This window comes from Dromiciops gliroides, chromosome 1 (assembly GCF_019393635.1).
Source record: "Dromiciops gliroides isolate mDroGli1 chromosome 1, mDroGli1.pri, whole genome shotgun sequence".
Classification (NCBI taxonomy): domain Eukaryota; kingdom Metazoa; phylum Chordata; class Mammalia; order Microbiotheria; family Microbiotheriidae; genus Dromiciops; species Dromiciops gliroides.
In genome coordinates, this window is record NC_057861.1 from 604,951,737 (window position 1) to 604,979,715 (window position 27,979).

The following is a 27,979-nucleotide window of genomic DNA, read 5'->3' on the forward strand; positions in this document are numbered from 1 at the left end:
GCCAGGCACTGTGCTAAGTGCTGATAGTGTAAATAAAGTTAAAAAATTAGGGTCCCTGCCCTCAGGAATCTTGTCTTCTAAGGGAGGACACAACATTTAAGCTAATATGTATGTGTGCACGCACATGTGTGTGAGTATTTGTGTATGTCTTATATGTACATAGATATACACACACATATACACATATAAGACATATACAATGTAAAGAGGAGGTGATTTCAGAGGGAAGGCCCTAGCTGAAGGAGACAGAGGGAGGAAGACCAGCAAAGTCCTCTTGCAAAAAATGGGGTTTGAGCTGAGTCTTGAAGGAAGTAAAAAATTCAGGAATCAGAGGTGAGGAGGAAGCATTCCAAGCATGGAGAACAGTCAGTGAAAGGGTATATAGTTCATAGAGTGTTATGGGGGAAGAACAGCAAGAAGGCCACTGTTCTCTGGATCTTAGAATCCATGGATTGGGGAAGTAAGCATTAAAAGATTGGAATGGTGGGAAAGGGCCAGGTAAAAGGAAGCTACTAAAGTCTGTTGAATAAGTGATGGGGGAGAGGGGTAAGGAGAGGGTTGATTTGTTAGAATTGAATTTAGAAGATCACTTTGGTTGCTGAGCAGGGGATGGACTGGAATGGGACTTGTGACCAAGAAACTAACCATCAGGCTATTTCAGTGGTCCAAACTTAAGGTAATGAGAACCTGCACCAGGATGTTGGTTGTGAGAATGGAGAGAAAATAATGTATAGGAAAGATATTGTGAGGGTAGAAACAAGAAGACTTGGCAACAGATTGGATATGTGGAGTATGAGAAGATAGCACCTAGTTTGTCAACCTGGGTCCCTGGGAAAGGTAATGATGCCCTTAATAGTAATAAGGAAGGTTGAAAAGGAGCACATTTTAAAGAAAAAAACTATTGGCTCTATCTTCGTCATGTTGAGTTTGAGATGCTGATGGGATATCCCTTTCAGGATGTCTGAGAGAGGTTGTAATGTGAGACTGCAGGTGGATGTATGACTCTGAAAATCATCTTTATTCATTAAAAATGAAAATCATTAGATAAAATAATTGAGTTTCATGGGAACTAGTGAGATCACCAAGTTAAATAGTATACCGGAAGAGAACAGAGCACAGAAGAGAGCCTTGAGAGACACCTAGGGGAGACCTATGGGATGGAAGTCAGTCAGTAATTGGGGTGTGTGTGTGTGTGTGTGTGTGTGTGTTTGTTTTAGAAGGGTAGTTTATTAGCCCCCACTTTTCTGTCTATGGAGGTATTATACAAAGAGAAGCACATAGCAGAGCACAGTAACTATTATAGTAAATAGAGTGCTGGATCTGTAGTCAGGAAGGCCTGAGTTCAAATACAGTCTGCCTACATGACCCTGTCCCAGTTTACTTAATCAGTTCACCTCACTTTCCTAATCTATAAAGTGAGGATAATAACACCTCCTTCCCAGAGTTTTTGTGAGGATAAAATAAGATAATATTTGCAGGTGCTTTGTAAAACTTAAATCACTATAAAAATGCTATCATCATCATCATCACCATTATTATTATTAGAATTTCTATAAGAAAGGAGGAACACTTTCTAGGTGTCTGGAAAAGAAGTAGATTAATGATTTTTTATTTTAATTTTTTTGTCTTTTGGCCAGGCAGTGAGGGTTAAGTGACTTGCCCAAGGTCAAGTAAGTGTCAAGTGTCTGAGGCCAGATTTGAACTCAGGTCCTCCTGAATCCAGGGCTGGTGCTTTATCCACTGCACCACCTAGCTGCCCCCTTAATGATATATTTTTAATGCTTATTGATATTTTAAAAATCACTACCATTTCTGGATGACTCTACTATTCTCTGATTCCCATATCCCAATCTTTCCTAATAATTACCTTAGTCAAGCAAAACCAGTAATTGTTTTTTAAGCAACTACTATGTGCCAGGCAAGGCAGCTGGGTGTAGCAGTAGATAGAGTGCAGAGCCTGGAGTCAGGAAAACCTGAGTTCCAATCCACCCTCAGATGCTTCCTATCTATATGACTCTGAGGTAGTCATTTAACCCCATTTGCTTCATTTTCCTCACCTGTAGAATGAGCTAGAGAAGAAAATGGCAATAGTTATGAGATAGAAGAGATAACCAGTAAGGTCCTTTTAGAGTGTGGATTGTATAATTAACTTCTACACTTGATTTTTTTGGTCTACATCTGTGATTTTATTGGTATATGGAGCTCCTATTTAGAAGAAAACTACTAAGGCAGATTGACCTGTGGTCTATAACTTACAGTGTCAGATGCTGTATAGTGTCTTAAATTCTGATCAGGACTGTAGCACCCAGTGAATGTTTAATGCTGTTAACTATATATAGTTATTTTTAAAAATTCTTTAAAAAAATAATTGGTCTTTATTTTTATTTTATCTGTGAATATTAAGACTTGAGCCCAAAATTAATATTTCGAACTTTTTGAAATTTTCTCCCCATGAAATTAGTGAATAAAAAAAGTGTTTTTGAAAACTCTTAACTGGCTTTTTGGGGAGTTGACAAAAGCTATGGTTTGATTTTTCTGACTTTCGCTCCCTAATATTGTACAGTGCAGTGTAACTTTATGAGAAGAGAGAGAGAGAGAGAGTGTGAGTGTGTGTGTGTGTGTCTGTGTGTGTGTGTGTATCTATCTGTCTGTATCTGTAGACCTGTGATTTCATTGGGTGTAAGGAACTCCTGGTGAGGAAACCCATTTCAGCAACTGCTTTACACCTTGTAGAATTAGATAGTTATCTGAGGCACTGAATGGTTAACTGACATTCCCAGATTCATCTAGCCAGTGAATGTCAGAAATGGGGGGACTTCTTTTGAAGTCTTTGATGACTAGTAGACCAGCTTTCTACTATGCCATGTTTCCCCTTGCATAGGATTAGACTACCTTTGTGACCCCTGGGCAAGTTACTTAACCTTTTTTTTGTTTGTTTCAGTTTCTTCATCGGTAAAGTAGGGTTAATAATAGTACCTGCCTCCCAGGGTTGTTGTGAGGATGAACTGAGATAATAATTATAAAGCTCTTGGCACAGTGCCTGGCACGTACTACATACTATATAAATATTAGCCATTATTATTTTTGTTATTTTTTTATTTAAAAATAAAAATTTAAATTGATTTGAAGAGGAGGAAAGTTTGTTTAAAAATTAATAATATGTCTTGAGAAAATACAAAAACTGAAATATCTCTTAAAAACCTGGCTTAGGATCAAACTGCATTCATTCAATTCAGCATTTATTAAGCAACTACATTGTGTTAGGTGGTGAGGATACAAAGATGAAAAACATAATCTATGCTGTCTTTCGATAAGTACAAGAATAGATTAAGATAAAAGTAAAGAGAAGGAGCCTAGATAGAGTATTGTAAAGAAACATAAACAGCGAAAAATAACTTGAAAAGGGATGTTTTAGGGGCAGTTAGGTGGTGCAGTGAGTGGATGAAGCACCAGCCCTGGAGTCAGGAGGACCTGAGTTCAAATCTGGCCTCAGACATTTTACACTTACTAGTTGTGTGACCCTGGACAAGTGGCTTAACCCTCATTGGCCAGCAAAAGAGAGAGAGAGAGAAAGAGAAAGACACTCAATTTTCTCAGACTTATAATTTAGAAAAGGGATGTTTTAGTAAAGAAGGTGGTACCCAATATAGGACCTAAAGGAAGGTAAGGTGATTTCAATAAGTAGATGTGAAAGGAGTCACTTCTGGGAATGAAGGCATATCCTGGGTATGTGTATGAAGGTGGGAGAAGATACTTAGTGAATTCATTTTGATTACAATATGTTTAAATTATAAATGTTTTCATTTTATTTAGGGAGTTATCTTTTTTCTTTTCTTTTACAGATCATCTTAGTAAAAAAACTGAGGTAAGTCTTAACTAGCATTTGCCACAGGAGGTACTTTTTCTTTATTAAAAGCTTTTAATATTTAATGATTTTGTCACATTGCCAAGTGAATCATTCATTAAATCATAATGCTATCTTGAATAAAACTAGCAACAATTTTGAAGAGTTAAAAAGAATATACTAGGGGCAGCTAGGTGGTGCAGTGGATAGAGCACCAGCCCTGGAGTCAGGAGTACCTGAATTCAAATCTGACCTCAGATACTTAACACTTACTAGCTGTGTGACCCTGGGCAAGTCACTTAACTAACCCAATTGCCTCACTAAAAAAAAAAAAGGAATATACTACATCTTAGTAAATATGAAAATTCATATTAATATAAAGTACTGACAGCAGCCTTTCCTGTTTAGTCAGAATGTATTACACAGTTAAGGTCAAAACTTCAGTGAGGAGTTCTGTAGTAAAGGAAAATAATAATTTTTATGTAGCCATTTAAAACATACTGTGCTGGTCTCTACGGAAGTGAACTTGTCTGGAAGCGAAATGTATGTTTGAAAGGAAACTTTGGAAGTTATAAGACAATGTGATTTATATCTCTTTACCATTAGAGGGCAGTACAAACCTCCACCATCTATCAGATTAACATAATTTTCTATTCCAGAGAGCTGTTTGTTGAGGTGTGGCTTAGTGCTTTTTAGTTTCCCTATAGCTTCTACAGATTTGATAGGATTGGGGAGTATTGCTGCTGGAAACTATGCTTGTTCTTTTAATTAAGGATTGTCTTATTTAAATAACTAAATTCTGACAAAATATTAGTCATTTTCTGAATTCTTTTTAGGGAGATTGAGTGTGTCATTGCTTTTCTACATGTCTGTGTATAATGTTATCAGCAGTCTTTATCATTAACATAGTCCCCATCATCAACACAAATAAGGAATTAATTTGTTATTAATGTATTTTGATTTCTGTCTAGAATATATTTTTATTTTAATGGGTTTTTTTTTACTTTGTTTTCAGTTATTAGGCCAAGGGAAAAAATCTACAAATTATTATTATTATAAAAACCACTTTATAATTATGTATAATTATTATAATAACACTTTTACAAAAGAACATCTAAAATTTAAAGCACAATAATTTATCTTTTTATCTAATCATAATTTTTAGAGTTTATGTAAAGTCATGCAGAATTCTTTATGAGCCTAGATACAATTTAAAATGATCACTTTGTGTTGATCATCTTTGGAGATGGAAAATTTTGTGTATATGTGGAATTAAGTTATTATTTAACTTATTTTAAAACTGTTTTACAATTTGTATAATATAACCTGGAAAATAAGCAGCTAGCCACCAGATTAGGCATAGGTGCTTATCTTTTTTGTGTGTGTGTGTGTGTGTGAGGTAATTGGGTTTAAGTGACTTGCCCAGGGTTACACAGCTAGTAAGTGTCAAGAGTCTGAGGCCAGATTTGAACTGAGGTCCTCCTGACTCCCGGGCCAGTGCTCTATCCACTGCACCACCTATCTGCCCCCTAATAGGTGTTTATCTTGAATATACCCATCCCTGGCTATCTTTCCATTGCTTGCTATATTTCTAAAATGTGTTCTAAGAGAATAAAAGTGGGCTGTTAATGGATAACTTCTATGAGAATCCTAATATGGTTAAGGGAAGAGTTAAATGGTAAAATGGATAGAACACTGGCTCTGGAGTCAGGAAGACTCATCCTGGGTTCAAATCTGATACTAGCCGAGTGACCCTGGGCAAGTCACTTAACCCTGTTTGCCTCAATTTCCTCCTCTGTAAAATGAGCTGGAGAAGGAAATGGCAAACTACTAGACTACTGTCTTTGCCAAGAAAACTCCAAATGGGGTCATAAAGAGTTGTACACGACTGAAATCTGAACAAGAAATATGGTTGAAGGAACTTAGTACCTTTGAAAATTTACCTTTAGTTCTCTTGCATAACCCTGTAGAAAATTAGTCAAAGGATTATGCATATTTATTTAAAATATACCATCAAGTTAAATTATTATATTTGGGATTCTTAATTTCTCTAGGACTAGAATGCTTAAATATCTATGTAGGTTATACCATTTCTTCAGGAATTTATCAGAGCTACTATACGTTTGCAGATGGCTCTAACAAAAGTGTATTACTGATTTATATCCTAAAACTGAACATATTATTACTATACTTTATTACTTCAGTCTGTATTATTGCAGCAATCTCTTAGGTAAAGTTAGGTGTTCCTTCATTTAGTTCATCCTATAAATTTCTGCCAATTCTTTAAGCAACTTTTTTTTTTTTATCATGTAATTTTCCTGTTTGGAAATCATCAGTAGCTTCTTTTTGACCAATACATCAGATCTAAACTCTCTACCTTACTTACGAGGCTGTTCATAATCTCACCCTGCCATAACTACTAAGTGTATTTTTTAATATTACTTTGTTTAAACCCTTCCCACAAGGCTGCTCACTACTCTCTGTATTCTGGTCTGCCTTTACTTCTGTTGTATCCCTTCCCTTTAATGTCATTTTCTTGCCTTTCCACTTATGCAAATCCTGTTCCTCTCCTCAAAATCTAGTCTATTCTGTGAAGTCTTCCCAGAACTTTTTTTTTTTTTTTTTAGTGAGGCAATTGGGGTTAAGTGACTTGCCCAGGGTCACACAGCTAGTAAGTGTTAAGTGTCTGAGGCCGGATTTGAACTCAGGTCCTTCTGACTCCAGGGCCGGTGCTCTATCCACTGTGCCACCTAGCTGCCCTTCCCAGAACTTATTAATGCCTTCAAACTTCTACAGGGAATGATCTGATAGAATTTTCTGTCATGAAGAAAGGTAGACATTAAGATGGATAGGGCAGTCTGGGGGGTTTTCTCTTAAATGAAATATAAAGTGGGGGGGGCAGCTAGGTGGCACAGTGGATTAAGCACCGGCCCTAGATTCAGGAGGACCTGAGTTCAAATCTGACCTCAGACACTTGACACTTACTAGCTGTGTGACCCTGGGCAAGTCACTTAACCCTCATTGCCCTGCAAAAAAAAAGAAAGAAAAAGAAATATAAAGTGATTTCATCTCTTTTTCAGTTTATATTATTAGTGTTTATTTTTAGCATTGTTACAAATTGGGGTCTGCAAGTTCTGCATGGGAGGACATGGTGTGTATAGAAGAAACATAGAAAAGGACTTTAAAAAGTATATAGAAGGTATGGATGTGGTAAATTCAGGAACAAGAAACAAAAACGAGTCCATGAACAAGGAGGAAGTAAGAAAGGTCAGGCATAGGGCTGTTTACATATGATTCAAGATCAGAGTTAGCTTTTAAAAATTTAGTAATTTCATAAATACCTATCAATTTCCCTCTAGATAACAGTAAAAACCTTTAAAAATTTAGAGGATTACTATTGAATTCATCAGATATTTTCTCTGCCCCCTCCCCATTATATCCTGGTGCTGGGATTGGAAGAGGTATAAAGTTTAGATAAAACATTGTGCCTATCCTCTTGGAGTTTACAGCCTATTAAGTATATATGAATCACAAATAACTGGTTTACGTAGGTGCTTAAGAAGCATAAAAAGTGCTGCATGAGAAGTCCAAGAACTTACAAATCAATTGCTAGGAGAATAAGGGAAGGTTACATGAAAGATGACATGTTTCAGATAGTGGGTAGAAAAAAATTTAGGTGGAAGAAAAGGTGGTAGCAACATAAAGGGATCCTATAGAGAAGGGAGCTAGGCTAAGCTGTGCACACCAAAAAACCTGAGCCATGGGTGTGGTGTAGAAAGGCCCATGGAAACCCTCAGGGACGCTGGGGTTTGTTTCGCTGAGCCCCAGCTCCCTGAGCAACATGGGGCTCAGCTGGCCTGTGGGCAGCACCAGCCCTGAGTTTCACCTGAGAAAGTTAATAAAAAGGGATGCTAGAGACGCTTTGGGGAGAGACAGACAGAGGGAGGACGCCGGAAGACTAAGAGAAAAGAGGGAGATCAGCGAGAGAGAGATGCAGGGGTTCATCAGGAAGTACAGAAAGGGGGTTCGTGGACATTGTCATTAAGGAGACTGAAACTATGTACAGAGAGGGAAGTTAGACGATAAGGGGGAACGCTAGAAGAAGGTCGCTTGGTACCGGAGATGCAGGAGAATGCTAAGAAAGTTGCAGGCACAGCAAATGAGTTTGTTGGCAGAAATTCACAGGTCATATTGTGATTTTGTTGTCATTGTTTGTACATTTAACTTTAAGTTTATTCACCTAAATAAACCCCATATTTGCTTTAATTAAAAGAAGCATTTTTAATCCTCTTTTGCTTATCAATTTGGGAGGAGCAAATGTGGGGGAATTTTATAAACGGCCCATATTAAATTAATAGCAGTCAGATAGCCAGCCAGTCAAACATCCACAAATTAGTCTCCCCAGTCAGTTTAGAGCCCAGTTAGATAAAATATTCTGCCATTTGAATGGCGACCACGAAAGGTTTTTAGACCCAATTATTTTTCTAAAGTTATAATTTTTCATATAAGTCCAGTTATAAAATTTACAGATTAGGACAAGTTAATTTTTTTTTTTTTACACTTCTCAAAAGCAACAACAAAATGCCACCCGTCTTTGGTTTAGGTGCTTGTGAAGCAAGTTGTAAACTGCCAAAGTGGGCAGAAGAGAGCTTTTAAATTTTGTCAGCAGCCTTTCCCCCCAGATAGATCCTTGATCTAACATCATTAGAAGAATATTTAAAGAATGTAATTTGAATTGCTTCTTCAAAATAATTTTCATTGTTTTATTCACTAATTAAAATTAATATATACATAAAGAAAATTAGATTGGTGAATTAACCTATGTTGTCTTTCATTTTATTTGTCCTCTGCTAAGAAACTTGTATATCAAAATAAAATTCATTGGCATTTGTAAGTTTAGTTCTGAAGATGGAATTGGGGATGTTGGATGGAGCAGAGAAGCATTTAGTCCCTTTAAAATGATATTTTGTTATAGTATATTTTTTTGGAAATTTGTTTTTTGAAAACAATTCAAATGTTAAATTATCTTAATTCTATTAAACTTTGGCGATTAGTACAGAATTGTACAGAATTAGGGGTACAGCAACTTATGAAATTACTTAAATCAGTCAACAGGCATTTACACCTACTATGCACTTGCCTCTATACTACGCAATGGGAATGCAAAGAAAAAGTAGAAATAATCATTGCCCTCAAGGAGCTTCTAATGGGAAGGGTAGGAGCTGGGACAGGGGAAGGACAAACATACATATATGTGTAATAAGATTAGTTTATACAGAATTTATATAATATGGTTAAAAGGTTGTTGGGGAGGAAGAGCACTAGCAACTGGTAGGATCAAAAAAGACTTTTCACCTAGGTGTCCTTGAAGAGTTCTGAGAGACAGAGGTAAGATAAGGGAGTGCATTTTAGACATGGGAGCAGCCTGGTACAAATACAGAGAGGTGGGAGAGCAGGTGTCATGTATGAGAAACAGCAAGTGGGCTAGTCCTGAGAGTATATGGAAGGTAGTAATTTCAATAAAGCCTGGAGCAGTAGGAAAAGACCAGAATGTAAAGGACTTAAATGTCAGACTAAGGAATGAAGGAGTAATAGTCTCCACTAATAGTAATAATCTCTCCAATGAAGTTATAGACCTTTTGAAGTTTGAAATATATGAATATACAAAACAAATGCCTTTAGACACTTTGCATTAAAAAAAAAAACTGGAGGGAAAAGCCTCAGTAATGAGTGAATTAAGCCTATCAAAAACTGGGAGGAACTGGTGGTGCTGCAGCCTTATTTGAAAACAGGAATTAAGTATAATTTAGGGAATAAAAGTGACTTGGCGCTTAGCCTTTTCTCACCTTTCTATCTCCAAAATAGGAAGGTAGGGGGAGAAGTGAGATATCTATCCAGAGACTGAAAGTTCTAGCAGTACATAGTTGGGAAAATATTTGGAAAATTTTCTTTAACCTACCCATTTTGTCTATGCATTCAAGAAGTACCAAAGATAGTTGTAAGGCCATTGTGTTTCTGCTGCTTCCTGAGTAGCATTCTGTGCCTCTCTACTTTCTCCTTTCTGGAGGGAGGTGCAAGAAAAGGAAGGGAAGAAGTTGGGGACTACTTCTATACATAGTAGCATTAAGCTTTTCATTTTCTGCCCTACTTTTGGTGGGTGGGTAGTTCTATTATGTTGACCTTTATGTGTGGAATGATAGTAAATCATAATTCATTTTGGCAGGAATTGAGTTCTTCCCAGACTTTATCACATGATGGAGGATTCTTCAATAGACTGGAAGATGATGTTCATAAAATTCTTATTAGAGAAAAGAGAAGAGAACAGCTCACAGAATATAACGGAACAGATAATTGTACAGCCCATGAACACAGCCAGGCATGTAAAGTAGGAACGAACATTTTACTAGTGAAATTAAAATGTGTATTTTCCAGATATAATCAATGGCATTCAGTTATAACTTTTTAGAGTAAAAAATTTAGCTGCTTCAGCCCTCCTTAAGTTTACCTTATCATTTTATTTCGAAATTCAGTTTAAGAAAAGCATATGTACCTTGAGTTCCAGAAATTCCAGCTTTGTCCACCTCCTAGCTTTGTGACCTTTGACAAATCTTTTCACTTCCTAATCTTCATTTTCCTCAACTTCAAAATGTTTTTACTACCCTACATCACAGTGTTATGAGGATCAAATAATACCTAAAAGTCTTTTAAGTATATATGTTAGCTATTTTTGCTTCCATGAAAATCTTTGCAGAAATGACTGGGGCTTGGGCTGAAGGAATTAATGGATAAAGGGAGAAGATAGTAAAAAAGTGGTCTTCTTAGATTCAGGTCTGTAAAATTGTTGCCACCTTTAGATGAAATGTTTATTTCACTGGACAGTTGGGGCAAAGAGTTCATTTGATTGGAGTTTACTATAAAGGTGACACTAGCTAAGAGGTTTGGGGGTAGTGCTGAGAATGGGACTAATTGTAATTCAGTGTATGAGTTGTTGGGGTGTTTTTGTTTGTATTGCCACTTTGCTCCATTACATTCATTTTTTTCCCTATTGAACACTTATAAAATGTAAAAATATTTCTAAGTCACCTTTCCTTTAAGTTCAGTAGAAGATATTGCTAGAATTAGTTGATAAAAGCCAATATTAAGGTTTATTCATACTTTTAGCAGAATAGCTTATCTTATACTAAGTGCTAGCAATAGCTATACAAAAAGAGAAAAAGGTAAAGGGCCCTCAGTTCCTATGTGAGCACTCATGTAACCAATTATTAGATATAGGACAACCTTTACTTAATCTTATACATGTAAGTCTCCAGCAGGTGGCGTCATTCCAGTCGTTACATACAAAAGGTAGAAACTGCTAAGGGAAATCCATAAGCAATCAAGACAGAATGGATCTTTACCTTGGTTTTCCTCAGTAACCATCTAGTTCAACCCATATGTGAAAAAATTCCTTGTAGTTTCATAACCAGTAAGTTATCCAAGCTCTTCCTGAAGATGAATGAAGGAAACCCACTACCCTTCATGGGTAATACATTTTACTTTTAGACAGCTCTAATTGTTGAGAAGTTTTTCTTATGACATTACACCAAAATTTGTCTCTTTGCAACTCCCTCCCATTGTTGCTGGTTTTTCTACATAGAACCATTCTAATCCCTCTGCAGCATTACAGCCCATGAAATATTTGAACACAGCTCTCATATCCCTCCTGCTTTCTTCCTAGGTAGAACATTCCCGATTCTTATATTTGATCCTCATGACATGGATCCAGGTTCCTTCATCCTGATTACCTTCTTCTGCTTTAGCTCATTAGTGTCCTCCTTAAACTATTATCATTCAGAACTGAACACTGCTAAAGATTTGGTGTGACTAAGGCAGAGTGTGAGAGGACTGTTACATCCTTATTCCTGCAAACTATTTCTTCTGCCAGCCTAAAATCACATTTGCTGTTTTAGCTCCCACATTATATTGCCAATTTCATATTAAGCTTGCAATCTACTAAGACCTCAAGATATTCTTAAAATAGATTTCCTTCATTCTGTATTAATGAAGTTGATTTTGTAAAACCAAATATAAGACTTTATGTTTAGCCCTGTTGAATTTCATTATATTAGATTTATCCTAGTGTGATATATTTGTGAAAGCTTATTCTTTTATTCTCTATGTTATTTATTCTTCCCATGTTTATTCATCTGTGAAAATTTGATAACTATTCCTTCTGTACTGTTATTCAGCTCACTGATAAAAATGTCAAACAGCACAGAACCAAGCACATATCTCTCCTTCGATGATCCATTGGAGACCTTCTGTCCTCTTGACATTGAACTATTAATACTATTTGTGTCCAGCCATTCAACCAATTCCAGATCCATCTAATTGTATTATCATTTAATCCAATTTTTCTGTCTTTTCCACAAAACTAGCTTGAAATAATTTAGTCTGGTGTGACTTGTTAATGAAAGCATTCTGGCTCTTTGTACCATTTCTCTACACCATTTCTTTTTCTCTTTAGTAATGAGTTATAGGATTTTCTGAGGAATTGAAATCAAGCCATATGGCCTACAGTTTGAAGACTGTTTGTTCTCGTCTTCCTCCCCCCACATTGAGACACCCTTTGCCTTCTTTATTCCCAAGACACCTCCCATTTTCCAAAGTCTTTGCTGATCTAGGGGCTTTGGTTCAAAAGTCTTAAGTCCAAGAACTCCTGGATGGCTTCACTGTTACTTTCACATGCTGTTATCTCTGGGACAACTTGGTTCCTTTATGCATTTGAGTGATTATATAATAGCATAGAATTCCCTACAGAGAAACCAGAGAGTCTATGTCCAATGTCTTATATCTGTCCCTCTAGTCTCTGCTTTTTGAAGGCCAAATCTAAGAGTGTAGTCAAGTGTTAACTTGATTAGAAATGAAGAAATGCCTGTGAATGTTACCATCATAATAGGACTGATTAAGTGGTCAAGTTTCTATCCTCTTTAGTGATGCCAGAACAAAAGCCTCATTCATCCCTGTTAATCATGTTAAGATAAGGTTAACTTTACATAAAGTTAATAATATGTCAATATGTTGTAAGAGCTTTCTTAAAGAAGGTCTTTAAATACACATTTATTAAACAATACCTTTAATTACTCTTGGGAATTGTTGAAGTTGGAAATGTGAAATATAGATGAACTCCATTTAAAACCTAGTGTGTGGACATCCAAATTTGCAAGACAGCCAAATTAGACATAAATTTGGGGGGCTTTACAAAGTTTTTTTTTATAAAATGATTTTAGAATGCCTTTGAATAACAAGTTCCCTTGGTATATTTCAAATATAATATAATTTGCAAAATATTGCTTTCTTTAAAGCTGTTTCAGAATACAAATGGTTAAGGTGAGGTACAGCTGGAAGTTCAAGAGTGCTTTAAGTAATGTTAGATTCATGTTGAGTTAATAGAGTGGAAGTTATATATTGAGATCCTATCTAGGGCTTCATTTAGTTGTCAAGTTGACCTGGTTGTTTGAATGCTGTTCCAGAAGAGCACAAATTCTAGCAGGTACTACAAAGCTGGAGGGGTTGCTCATATGTGCCCAGCTACAGACTGTATATTGTTTGAGAATCAGCCCAAGTTGACCTTTTTCGTCAACTTTATTTTTTAAGTGCTTTTTTTGGCCATGGCCCCAAAACCATATACTAAAAGAGTAGAAAAGTTGTGTTCTGCATTAGTGGAGGAAGGGCTTGTATTGACAAAATCATGGGTCCTTTAAAGTATTGAAGTAGTAAAGATGGGGGTCAGAAGTGTGTGGCATTTATCCTTATATTTTGAGGTCAAAACCATGTAGATTGGTACTGTACTTTCCAATAAAATGCCTTGATGCCAGAAGAGGCAAAAAAAAAGGCTGAATCCTTTTAAAATAAGTATAACAAAATAATCTTAAGACCAGTTATGTGAAAATTTTAGAATAGTAATATCTGCATCAATCAGAAATCATATTCCTAGGAATTAGAGCTGAAAGGAGTGTTAGAAGTAATCAATGTGTGAACCCCTTCATTTTACAGATAAGAAAAATGAGACCTGAGACATTTAAGGAATTCATCCAAAATGTTGCTCATAGTAGATCATAATAACAACTTGTTTTATAAAGGGGCAGCTAGGTGACGCAGTAGATAAAGCACTGGCCCTGGATTCAGGAGGACCTGAGTTTAAATCTGGCCTCAGACACTTGACACTTACTAGCTGTATGACCCTGGGCAAGTCGCTTAACCCCAACTGCCTCACCAAAAAAAAAAAAGATTAAAAAAATCTTTTATGAGGATAAGCTCTGCCATTTCAGAATTTAAGGGTAGCATTGTGATATAGAAGAGAAGGGTTGGGGCAACTAGATGGAGTAGTGGATAGAGCACTGGCCCTGGATTCAGGAGGACCTGAGTTCAAATGTGGCCTCAGACACTTGACACTTACTAGCTGTGTGACCCTGGGTAAGTCACTTAACCTCAACTGCCTTACCCCCCCCAAAAAAAAAAAGAAGAGAAGGGTTGGGGTTGGGGCAGCTAGGTGGTGCAGTGGATAAAGCACTGGCCCTGAATTCAGGAGGACCTGAGTTCAAACCTGGCCTCAGAAACTTGACACTTACTAGCTGTGAGACCCTGGGCAAGTCACTTAACCCTCATTGCCCCGCAAAACAAACAAACAAAAATAAATAAAAGAGAATGGTTAGTACGGAGTTGGGAGAATTAGACTCTAACATTGGTTGTGCCTCTGAGTGACCTTGTGGAAAGATTTTATATCCTTATGCCTCAGTTTTCTCATATGGAAAATAAGGTGTGGGGTCTAAAAATCAATATAAATTGTTTCTTCTAACTCTGAATTTGAGAAGCAATAATTAGGATTCTGATTAAGAATGTTTAGATAAAAATTCTTAATAGTAGATAATATTACCTCCTTGTATTTCTCTGTGGAATTTTTAACCTTTGCAGATTTTAACAAATTTATTTAATGTATATTAGGCTTTTCCTACTTTGTGGTCAGGTGTAAGGAAAAGCACTGGCATCTAAATTCAGCATTGAGTATTTTTATGTATTAATGGTATCATAGTCTAAAACATCTCACTGTGTTTTTACTCCATAGATAAAAAATGACTTTTATAGGAAATATGAGAAAACTGAGCCTTTTAGGATTTTTAGAAGTTTGGTGAATGAAGAGCATTTACCCAGCACATCACTTTGGAATGTCTGCAGACAAGTAGTAATACTTTGCAGAGTTGTTTCCTTGCTTTTTAAAGGTATGACAGACAGTACATGAGTGAAAGGTTTTCTGACTTTAGTTTGGACAGAATGGAGAGTAGACAGCATCTTTCTTGTTGCACATTCAAAAAATATTAAGTTGGAAGTGAAGCTGAAGATTAAAATTGGAAAAAGAAAAGTTTAAAGAACCCAGGTAAGCGTGATTTTAAATAGAGTTTTCTGTAGATTTGTTTAAGAAAAACAAGTCTATAGAAAGTTTGGGTTTGAGACCCAACTGAGCCACAGCATCCCAAGAGTGTTCATATATTAAACTGGAATGAAGACAACACTAAATGGAAAAAGGAATAGATGTCACAATTTCTTATAAGAATTTATTTTCATCATCAGTGGCAGTGGAACCAACACATTTGGATTCTTAATTTGCTGGTTTCTAATATGCTACATGAGGAAGTTAAAATGGCACCTGAAGTCAAAAGATTAAACCAGGCAGATGATCTATACACACCTAGGACATTTGCGCTGGAGGTGACATAATCTTGAAGCGCTGAGGAATCATTTTATAAGCTATCTTGGTGGGAAGGATATCGAAAGAATGGAAAAATCATGGACAATAAGGATCCAAAACTTGAATTTGAAGAAAAGAATGGGCTGGTTATACAGGGTTTTTTTTTTCTTTTGCAGGGCAATGAGGGTTAAGTGACTTGCCCAGGGTCACACAGCTACAAAGTGTCAAGTATCTGAAGCCAGATTCGAACTGGAGTCAGGGCCAGTGCTTTATCCATTGTACCACCTAGCTGCCCCTATACTTGGGATATTGTTCAGTGTTTTCATCACTTCTAAGCTATTCTTGGCACAAAGACTCACCTATTTGACACAGATGTTTTCCTGGTGATGATATAGGATTGTGAATCTTAGAAGACCAGCCTCTGAAAAATAAGAAGTTTCAGAAAACATGGAGAGTTTATTTTGGGCAGATATAGGCTATGATATATGTCCAGTGATTCTGTAAGTCTTAGAAATAGCATAAGGTCATTGTGGAGATCTGTGATAAGGACAAGAATTACAAGGCTGAGGAAATACTTGAGTTCTGCAATGGTCTGAGATATGAGACCTAGGGGAAGCCCTCCTGCAAACTAGCAGATTATCTGTGGAGGATGGATTATGAGTGAGTATCACCCATAACTGTAGAAGATGTTTAGATGGATGGATTTTTGTCTGCATTTATGGAGGGAATACCCACAAAGATGTGTTGTGCTGACATTTATTCCTAACTGAACATGATGCATTGAAGAATAAGGACTATGAGAAGAGTAAGAGTAATTTTTCAGAAAGTTGTTAATGAAAATATATTCTGTTCTTGTATATTCCTAAACGAATGAAATCTAAATCCAGACACTTTTTTGCTTTGATACTATTCTGTTCAGTTGTGTTAAAGGAAGAGCAGAGAGAATTTTTTCATAGTTATGAAGGCTTTCTTTTAGAGGAAAGAAAAAGCAACAGGGTATTCCTAATGTGATTATTTCAGGAAGCTACAAATGTTTCAGAGATGAGATTTTGTTATGTGATATACTTAAAGTTTTAGATTACAAAATTTTAATTTAGATTATAAATGGTTATTGATATATTAACAGAGAAAAAGGTGAACCTCTGGAAATGGGAGTGTGGGAACTTGAGTTTACTCTTGAAAAAGAAACCCAAATCAAGGCTTTCCTTTTTAGCTAAACCTTACTTCCAAAAAAGGACTTTTTAAAACAAAGCATAATGGGAAAATTCTACTTCTAAACAATGGATTTTATATTTGTTTTGTTTTTTAGGAGGTATACTTGAAAGATGGAAGAACTGAAAGACTAAAGTTGGAACTTGAAAGGAAAGATGCTGAAATTCAGAAATTGAAAAGTAACATCACTCAGTGGGAGGTTTGTGTTTAGTTACTATTGCAAGGTGAAATGTATTATTTATTTTTGTTTTCTTAAATTTGGCCTAGTTATAAGTAATTATAAGAGTTTTTCATGGGTAGCAGAGTCTTTTTCTTAGCTCCATCATTGTGTGAGTTTCAAAAACCATAATCAGTGATATTATATCTGAATTGTAATCATACTTAGGCTTACTACAAACCTTTTATCTCCTGGATCAAATGTTAAATCATCTTTGGCTTTTAAAGCCCTGTATAACCTTGCCTTTCCTACTTTTCCAATCTAATTATACTTTACTCTTCTACCAACTCTGTGTTCCAACTACATTGATCAGTTGACTGTTATTCAGCATAACACTCCATCCCTTGACTTTATGGTTTTCACTGGTTTTTACCCTTCAGGGTAAATTACCTTTCTCTACACCTCTGATACCTAGCTTCCCTATCTTCCTTCAAGACAGATTCAAATCCTCCCTTTTGCAGAAGCCCCTTCACAATTCACTCTACGACTATTTGTACCTTCCTTCTGAGATTACCTGTAATATATTCTGAATAAATTTTATATGTACATAGTTCTGTGTATGTTGTCTCCCCTATTAGAATGAATTCCTTGAAGGAAAGAACTGTGCTTTTGCCTTTCTTTTTATCCCTTGTGCCTAACACATATAGGTACTTAATAAATGCTTGTTGATTGATTGATTGTCTTCCACCCCATGCAATGAATTTTTCCTACCTCCAAGGCAGTGGTTCTTAACCTTTATTCTTTCATGGACCCCTTTGGCAATCTAGTGAAACCTAATGGACCGTTTCCTAGAATAATGTTTTTAACTGCATAAAACAAAACATATAAAATTAGAAAGGAAACCAATTATATTGAAATAAAGATGTCTTTTGGGGGGCAGCTAGGTGGGGCAGTGAATAAAGCATCGGCCCTAGATTCAGGAGGACTTAAGTTCAAATCCAGCCTCAGACACTTGACACTTACTAGCTGTGTGACCCTGAGCAAGTCACTTAACCCTCATTGTCCCTCAAAAACCAAAAAAAAGATGTCTTTTTTCCTCCTTCAAGTCCACAAACCCCATGAAATCTATCTGTGGACCCCCTGGGGTCCTACTTCTCATAGCCCTCCAGTATGTCTGTCCCCATCTTCAAATCTGTTTAGGATTTACTTCTTTGGTGAAACTTCTCATGATTTTGCAACATCTTTCTCATTTAGCCTTTGCATTTACCTGATCATATATAAATTGTGTACTTTATATAGTAGTACCACTGTAACATGTTATACGTGCCTCTTGATCTCTTATATTTTTGTATTTATATTGCATACCTCCTTAATTAAATTCTAAGCTTAAAACTCAGATTTTGAGCTGGAAGGGCTGTTTGAGCCCATTTAGTCCAGACAGTCTGGTGAAACCAATGGACTTCTCAGAACAGTGCATAAAATAAAATATATAGAATTGCAAAGGAAACCATTTTTGGTTGAAATACAGTTATTGAAATATTAAACAAATTCACAGACCCCAGGTTAAGAACTGCTGCTCTGGTTCAAGTCTTTACAATTCCTCTAAGCCATAGTTCATAAAATTCTGGACATGGAGTTAGGAAGGCTTGGGTTCAGATCCTGTGTGATACTACCTTAGTGACCAAATCATTCAGATTTTTTGAGCCTCAGTTTTCCACATCTATAAAATAATGATAATACTACCATTTTTATGTACCTCACAGGGTTTGTTGGTTGTAAATCTCAAATGAGACAATGTATAAATAAGACATTTTGCAAATTTTAAAATGGCATGTAAATTATAGCTTTTACTATAATTATTTATATTTACCATAGTGCCAAATCCTTTGCAGTGCTTTATATCTGTTATTCATTAGATATTATTAACTAATTAGTTGATTATAGAGAGAACTTAGGTTATCAAATAACCGATGTGCTTTTCAATATGTGTTAAGGGGGAAAAAAGAAATTCCTTATATAACAGTTTTAGGTGGTTTTTTTTAAAATGCAGTTTCCTAAATTTATTAGTAATCTCTATCCTTACTAGTGGAACCTGTAACAGGACTTCAGCTTAAGTTTCTCGTCTAAGACAATTTGTGAAAGAGTCTTTGTGGTATGGACAGTAATTTGAAGAAATGTTTTCAATATTTTATGTTCATAAATTAACATTTATCTGTGTATAATTGTTAGAGTGAAAGAAGAGTACACAAGACATTTGAAAAGGAGGTACCAGGCCTATTTCAGTAAATTCCTATTGTATTTCAGTCACATAGGTTTCAACTTGTGAACTAATTTGTGCTTTGAAATATGTGTTTAAGGGCAGCTAGGTGGCGAAGTGGATAGAGCACCAGCCCTGGAGTCAGGAGGACCTGAGTTTAGGTCCGGCCTCAGACACTTGACACTTACTAGCTGTGTGACCCTGGACAAATCACTTAATCCTCATTGCCCTGCAAAAAAGAAAAGAAATGTGTTTAATTAGTGTGGTCTGTGTTATCTGAAATAATTTTGAAAATAAATTACTTTCTTGTCTGGACTTCTTTTTGAAAATAAAAAATGAAAATCCCTTAAGGAAAATTTTCTCTTGTATTAACTTCTTTCCTTTGCCCTCATCCCTTCACCCTTCATTTTGAGTCATTTGTAACATTAATATCTGCATATTTTATACAGATATTATATAGTCATTTTAAATCAGGTCCTTAGTTGAGAATGTAGACAATGTCCTGCATAAGTCATTATCTCTTAAATTACGTCCATGAGGAAGTCTAGAATTTTTATTTTACAAGTTGCTGTAATTTGATTCACATGCTTTACTGTTTACCTTTAAAACTAAACAGTCTTGTTCTCTTTGACAATTAGGCAAAATATAAAGAAGTAAAAGCAAGAAATGCTCAGTTATTGAAAATGCTACAAGAAGGTGAAAGTAAGTAATTTATATCTTCATATATTTTCTAGATTAAAACAATCATATTTGGAATATTTCCTATTTTTAAAATATAATTTATAAATTTAACAATATTAACCCACAGATTCCCAAACACATAGTCATACTTAATCATCTTTGATCATTTTGTTACTGGCCATGCTTGAAAGACTTCACTACCTTTTAAGATGATATACACTAGATAGGATCTTTGAATTTCACTTTCTTAGAGATTATTAACTGTAACCTATAGAGAGATTCTCAAATATACCTTAAGAGAATGCTTCTTTTACTTCTGAGAGAAGTAAAGCATGTGGGGGGGGAGGAGTGCAGTCAGGGTTAAGTGACTTGCCCCCAGGGTCACACAGCTAGTAAGTATCTGAGGCGAGATTTGAGCTAAGGTCTTCCTGACTACAGGGCTGGTGCTCTATCCACTATGCCACTTGCTGCTCCAGAGAAGCATTTCCTTGGCTAGTGATACATTAATGTTTCCATACCAACAGTGAACTCCTATGTTTGTAGAGGATAGGCAACCATGAATTTTCGGCAGCAATGCAATTTGAGAGCAGTTTGTGTGTGTGTGTGTGTGTGTGTGTGTGTGTGTGTGTGTGTGTGTGTGTGAGTGAAAGAGAGAGAGAGAGCGAGAGATTGTCCAAGGTGCAGGTAGCTAAGCTCATGGATAATATTTAGGAACCCAGGATTATTCTTTTGGGCAGCTTGGTGTTGACCAGACATTCAGAAACCTTAGATGTAAGTGGCTGTTATTAACTGAAAGAGAGGGCAATTTCTTATAATTAGTCTAAAGATATCCTTTAATTAGCGTTTGGGCTGGGGTGGATAAAGTCTATGGAATAATGTTTTTTAACAAATGTTATAAGGTAAAGGGAGAGAGGACTTGAACCTCTAACAGGAAATCTAAGCGATTATAAGCAATGTGATACATAGAAAGAACAATGAGTTTAGAGTCAAAAAGGACCTGGTTTCCAATCCTGTCCCTGATATTGGGCATATAAGTCTCTCTTGATCTCCATTTCCTTCTCTGTAAAATGAAAATGTTGGCTCAGATGCCATGTAAGGTCCCTCCTAGCTCTAAATTTGTGATCTATTAATTCTATATGCAAACAAAAAAGGTTATAGATATGTGTTCGTCCTAGTGAGGAAAGAAATATTCCAAAATTGGAGTTTCATTTTCAGTTTTAGTAATTAATAGATCCACTCCTACTGAAGGACTTGGCTCATTGCTTAACAGGTGGAAATTTATATAGCAGTGGTAAAGTCAAGTGGCTTGATCACAGATGTCACTAAAGCAATGGCCAATAAAAAAAGGCCCAGAATAGTCTGCTAGCAAATAACCAAAAGCAAAATCTCAAATCTTTACAGAATTGGGAGGGATTTTATTTTCTATTTGTCTGATGTTACATATGAGTAAATCATGTGAAAGAACAAATAAGGAACATATGATCTAAGACTATCCCTTCCCTTTTCCTTTCCCATATAGCTATTAATGCCAAGAGGAAAGTCTTTCACTATACCTCATGAAAGGAACATAGGCTAACATATGTCGGCACCACATTAAAGTATTGATTTAACCTTTTTCCTTGAACACCATCTTAACCCGAACTGCAATATATTTCTTTTTTCTGTAGACTAGAAGTTATTGATTTACCAAGACTTAATCTCCAATAATAACTTCATCCATCATAGCACCAAGATCACATCTTATGTGATTAGGCATTTGAATTGGACATTCTTTAGGAATTGTAGCTAAAGCCTCAGTTTACATTAGAGTCTATAACAGTCCTCCAGGCAGAGACTTTCTTTCTACTCCTTTGCTCTTGAGGACATTTCTTCTCTTCTTGTAATGGGACTCTATTGTTGTATTGGATTATAGAAGCAACATATGGAAAGGGCATCTAAGTAGATCTAAAGTCTTACCTTAGTCTACCGACTAAGAGTCAGTCTCCCATCGGGAACAAAGATGCAAAGGGCAAATGAGTCAAATTAAGGGCCAAAGGTTGCAAAGAATATATATTGTGATTCATATTAAGAAAGAACTGTTAGTGAGTGGTACAGGAGATTATCACTGAACATGGGCTTATAGGATCAGAACTGACTAGGAGACTTGGAATATTTAGCATGCATATCAAGATTTCTAAAATACAAAACATTGACCACCATTATCTAACTAGTGAATAATTGAAGTGCTGGAGAAATTAAGATCTAAGTTATACATATGATTTTACTATGTATGCATATGTGTGTGTGTGTGTGTGATGACATCAGTACTTTCTTGTACTGAATTAGAAAATGAGTGAACTTTTCCCTTATGTACATTTCCTCTTGTGTTCCAAATCTGGTTAAACACTTTACCTTAACTGTAATGAGTGAGCTGATATCCACAAAATAAGAAAGCAGCATAAATTACAGTGGACATCACTGGTATAGAGCATCTTTGTTATTGGAGCTTTTTTTTTGGCCATTTTTCTTTGTATTCAGATTTCTCAAGTTGAGGCTATAGTCTCTCCATGCTTCTCTATAGCTGACTCTCTTATCATAAGACTTAAGGAACTCTTTCTGTCCCAAATGGAGGAGTATTGTTTTGTTGTAATAAACTCCTGTGAAACGAATGGTCATAAAATGGATCCTGTTGCTCATTCCATAAATATAAAGTATCCTTACACAAACAAACAGAATTCCTCAAGATAACTATTATGGTCTTTACCATCTACACTGAGTTATTTGAAAAATTGGATTAGATTTTTTTTTTTTTACCATAGACCAAAAAACTGTCTGTACCATAAACAAAAGCACAGCAAAATCTTTTGACAGGGAATACTTTTCAACCTATTTTTTAAATCCAGGTTAAATAATAGGGTATTTAATTAAGGTTTCTTCCCACCTGCCCCAGGTCAATTGTTTACATTCTTTCCCCTCTTCTTTAACTGGAAGAATGATTTTTAAAATATCTTAATATGCCTGTATATATGACATAGCTCTCTTGAAAAGAACATTTCCCAGAAACTTATGGCAAACTGATATTAAGTATTCAGTTGTCAATAACTTTTTTGATTAAATTTAAGCAGTGGTTCTCAAACTTTTAGGTCCTAGGACCCCTTTAACACTCTTAAAAATTTGTTTTCCAAAATGATTTAGTGAAAAGAGTGCCATTGTTGGACCTATTTTTGCAGATCTTTTTAATGCCTGATTTAATAAAAGACAGCTGGATTCTCATATTCAATCTGTTGTAATATATTTTTTTGAGTGAAGTCTCTTAAGAAAATCTAGTCTCACAGTTATGTAGTTGGAAAAGGGAGTAGTATTTTAATAAGCAAATAATAATCTTAGCATTATTATGAAAACAGTTTTGACCTCACAAACCTTATGTAAGGGTCTTGGGGATCCCTAGGGGGTCCCCAAAACACAGTGTGAGAACTGCTGAATTTTAATATTTAAGACAAACTTACCCTGACTCCTGTGTATACTTCATTTGGCATTTTTAAAACTCCTATTTTTTTTCCTTTTTGTCAGTGAAAGATAAAGCAGAAATACTTCTTCAAGTTGATGAATCACAAAGTATTAAAAATGAGCTAACCTTACAGGTAAGGAAATTTGTGATTTTTAAGTCTGACCATAGAACAAATAAGGCTTCGCTCTGGGGCATGGACATGACTCGGGGTAAGGGTTTGAGGGGGAGGATCTTCCTCCCTCTGGCAAACACCATGTTTACCGTACAGTCTTCTGACCCACACTTTTGAGTTTCAACTTCCCCAGGTCCATTCCCACAGTGTCCTATCACCATGGTGCTCCTTTTGCAGGATCCACATTTTCCTTCAACCCCCATGGGGTTTTAGTCCCTCCATGCCTATGTAGCTGCTGCCAGCCCTGTTGTAGAAAATGGTTCTCTTCTTAACCAGGGACAAGGGTTATAGTGCCTCTCTCTCGTGGCACATCCATACCTGCAAGTCAAACTTCTTTCTGTGCCACCATTGGCTACCCCAACCCTGAAAATTGTTTTTTACCATAGGGAAAATATTCTGAGCTATAGCTCTGTTAAAATATAAAATTTACTGCCCCACATGGCTAATAGGGAAATATGTTTAACATGACTTCATATATATTGATATCAAATTCCTTTCCTTTTCAAGGAAGGAATGGGGTGGGGGGTCAGAGAATTTGGAACTCAAAATTTTTAAAACTGAATGTTTACATGTAATTGGGAAATAGTTAATGAAATAAAAATATCAAAATAAGATGTACTGCACCTCATTTTTTAATCTATAGAATTGAGAGGTTAGACTAGATGGCCTCCATTCTGCTGTCTTCTAAAAATGAGTTGTTTTTCTTCTCTAGAACTTGATATGACGTGTGTGTGTGTGTGTGTGTGTTTAAAAATTATTCCTGTCAGTCACTGTTTACAATCCTTGCAGTAGTCATTTTTGTAAAGGGAAGTACTTTTTTTTCTCACTGATTATTTGGTTGCAGGTGACTTCACTTCATGCTGCATTAGAGCAAGAAAGATCAAAAGTGAAGGCATTACAAGCAGAATTAACAAAATACCAGGTAAGCTTACTATGATTCTGTGAAAGGTTTCATGAGGATCATAGATGGAGAAGTAGTAAAGGACCTTAGAGACTATCAATTCCAACCCCCTCATTTTACAGATGAGGAAACTGAGACATAGAGATCAGGATGCATAACTTATATTTTTAAGTAAGGGATCTGTGAGAAACTATGTGACAGTTAAATTTTATTCAACTTACCAAATATGTTACAAAATTGATTACTATGTAGGTAATATTAAAAGTTAAGAAGATTTTAAGGCTATTTTTATGGATACAAGTAGAAATAACTGAGGGAACTCAAAATCTAAGAAACACTAAAGGATTTTGCTTTCAACTCAGGAGAAGGGATAATGCTATTCAGAATTCTATGAAATATTCTATTTTTAAAAGTGTATGCAATATGTCCCTTCAACTAAAGTCCTACTACCATGATAATGTTATAGAGGTCACCCTGGGTTCTCAGAGGCCCTGCCAGTGGTACAAACTTTGGAAATCTTTACCAAACCATGACAGACTGTATGTCTTTGTCTGCGGACCAGACAAAAGCCCCTAGCTGAGCTCAGAGAGGCTTGTAGCCAGGTTGGTCATGGGGTGAAGTATTTTTCAGCCGTGGCAACTTTAGTTACTAATCTATAGAGGGATATAAGTATAAATGGAAGGGGTTCCTAAACAAATAAAATTACAGATGCTTGGAGTGAAATATAGAAGTACATTTTAAGTATTAAGTAATGATGAAAGCCAAGAGCAATTATTTTTAGCTTCAGCTACCATTTCCACAGATTGTTAACTTACCCACAATTCATTACACAGCAATAATTTCTTCATTTAAATAGTTTATAGCATAGAGTATAGAGCATGGGCCCTGGATTCAGGAGGACCTGAGTTCAAATCCGACTTCACACACTTAACACTTACTAGCTGTGTGACTCTGAGCAAGTTACTTAACCCCCATTTGCCTCACCAAAAAAAAAGTTTATAAATAAAGTGTATAGTTAGAAGAAAAAAATTTTATTTTAGCCCATACATAGGTGTGGTGTATGGGTGTGGGTGTGGGTGTGGTTTTTATTTAAATTTTTTAAGGCATTTTAAAATCTGTTAGTAACAAATGAAATCTTTTGGGAGGAAAAAAGTACACACTCTTTCAAACATAGTCAAGTCATGGTTTGGGCTGCTTCTCAACTGAGATCAGTAGCAGTGGCTTTTTGTTGGTAGCCTACACTAGCCCCACCTACTACCATCATGTTAAACCCTCATTATAAAACCCAAGGTTGGAGCAGGCCCAACTTTTTTACATTAGAGTTAGATTCCTTTCCATGGCCTGGACATCCCAGGACCAGTGAAAATTGTGCTGCCAATGTGCTCCCCAGGCTACAGCCCTAGCTTTGAAGTTTGCCAGCCCAGGGAGAAGGGAGGCCTTGGGAACAGGCCCTTGATCCAGGCCTCTGCCTATAGAAAAACTGTTGCCAGTTGAGAAGCAAGGTAAGAGTTTTATGCTGTATGAGCATGCAAGTGGTTTGCAAGTGGTTCCTAGTTTGCATAAAATATACCTCACTGAGCTATTTTTTGGTAGCAGCATTCATTATTTCTACTTTTCTTCTTATGAGGGAAAATAAAATTCCATTCTTCCCCCAGTTTAATTATGTAGATTATTGGTTCCAAATGTTTCCTTCTACAATCCACAAAGGTCTCTCACAGCCCATACCAATCTTTTTCATACTGTTCCTTTAAAAAAATAAAAAGTATAGTAGGATTTTTATCCAGTTAGAAATTATTTTGGGGGAAATTGTATTAGTGAATACTTCCTAAATGTTCTTGAATGGTTGTTCAGAAGAAGGGAACAAAGAGCAGAGCAGTAGGAAATAAAGGAGGCAATCAGACTCCTGGTGAGTGTGTAGAAGGAATAGAAAAGGCAGCCATTTGTAACAGATAACAAGTCTGAGCCAGATGTGACCCAGTAAAACTTAATACATACCCAGTATTTTAAGAAACACAAAGCACTAAATGATTTTAAAATTAATCTTTTAACTGGAAGCTACTCTTGTTTAAAACCCTTGAAGTAATTATTTGATCGCTTTTTAGGCCTTAAAACTGTTTTTCTTTTGCCTAAATCCAGTTCAATAAAGATTTTGCCTCTGGTGTGAGGGATTAAGTTGTGGATATATTGTTTAAATTTCTTTTAATCTTGATATAGGAAAAAAAATTGTCCTTTAAAAAATAATATTGTGGTTATGAAAACAGAACTTACTAAGCATGGTTTGAGTTGATAAAACTGTCCCAAAAGCCACTTTAACCTGTAAAAATGTTCAACTACATTTTTTCCTAGTAAAAGTGCTCAAATTTAAAATGACCTCAGAGAAGCTACCTTTTCTTTAAACCAGAAATTTTCCTTGATCATGCTCATTCTTAAAATTAAAATGTCCAAAGAAGAAAATTCTTAAATAATTTGCTTCATTTTTCTTTACAGGGTGGCAGAAAAGGGAAAAGAAACTCCGAGTCTGACCAGTGTAGGTGATCCCATTAGCCATTGACATCAACACACACACACACACACACACACACACACACACACACACACACATGCACGCACAAACTTTTCAGGGTTTTGAAAGAAATGTATATATTTAATGCTGTACAACTGCTGAACTATGCAGTTTTTGTTGGGGAAGAAAACTAAAATGACTAATTGATTAACCATCTAAAACTATTTCATTTTTCTGTTGTTTAAAGTGAAAAGTAGGAAAGTAGAATTCCAGAAAAACTCAGTGAATCATTACTGTTTGCTGTCCATGCTCATCACTTTAGTTTTTCATCAGTCAATAAAATTTACTCTTCCATTTGTATGTTTGATTTTTTTAAGGTCCCAGTAATGTGTGGAAGTATTAGCTTAGTATTTATCAAGATAAACTACATTAGACCAAAGCTATAACTGCTGCTGTTTATCTGCTTGATGTTTTTCTAGTTGTTTTAAATTAATTTAATACAGTAGGATGCTATTATAGTGTGACTCATTATGAGACATGCTCCCTGAGGAAATAATGCCCCTGCAAAGGTAACTGCTAAGTACAAGATGTCTGATGTAAGTAGAGGGATACAAATAGGGCCTGGATCTGTGATTTCATTGGTCTAGAGAACTCCCAGATGAGGAAACTGCCACTGTCATTGCAGCTCATCATGTTCTTGGCAACTTGAAGTCCTAAGAATGATCTAAAAAGCCTTGAGAATTTTAAATGACTTACCCAAAAAAATAAAGCCATTATATATCAGAGACAGGAGTTGAACTCAGGTCTAACTGGCTTTGAGGCCCACTCTCTATCCATTATGTCACATTGCCTGAATACATATTATATGTATGTGGGTGGGTGTATATGTAAGAGCAGGCTAAACAAGGAATATTAGTCTTCTCTGTCACATTTAGGAGTTCTGTTTTAATATAGCACATGAACCTATTTTGCAAAATACAATTAATAAGACAAAAATAAATGACATGTAAGACCATAATCCTAGAGCAGGACAGGACCTC

At 35.9% G+C, this 27,979-nt stretch overlaps 1 protein-coding gene across 8 annotated transcripts in view; it reads left to right on the plus strand.

Annotated features, from left to right (window-relative positions):
* The window catches only part of GKAP1 (G kinase anchoring protein 1), a 68,605-nt gene extending 41,312 nt beyond the window's left edge, over positions 1–27,293 (plus strand). For 3 of the 8 annotated variants that reach the window (XM_043983851.1, XM_043983844.1, XM_043983890.1), the window contains 8 exons: positions 3,843–3,865; positions 10,068–10,229; positions 16,879–16,980; positions 19,834–19,897; positions 23,426–23,496; positions 24,380–24,457; positions 25,827–25,938; positions 26,924–27,293. In XM_043983851.1, the coding sequence (XP_043839786.1) occupies positions 3,843–3,865; positions 10,068–10,229; positions 16,879–16,980; positions 19,834–19,897; positions 23,426–23,496; positions 24,380–24,457; positions 25,827–25,892 (566 nt within the window). In that variant the 3' untranslated portion in view covers positions 25,893–25,938; positions 26,924–27,293. The remainder of the gene's footprint in view (positions 1–3,842; positions 3,866–10,067; positions 10,230–16,878; positions 16,981–19,833; positions 19,898–23,425; positions 23,497–24,379; positions 24,458–25,826; positions 25,939–26,923) is intronic. The other 5 variants (XM_043983862.1, XM_043983871.1, XM_043983881.1 and 2 more) reach the window with 5 other exon arrangements.
* Positions 27,294–27,979: the final 686 nt, after the last annotated feature.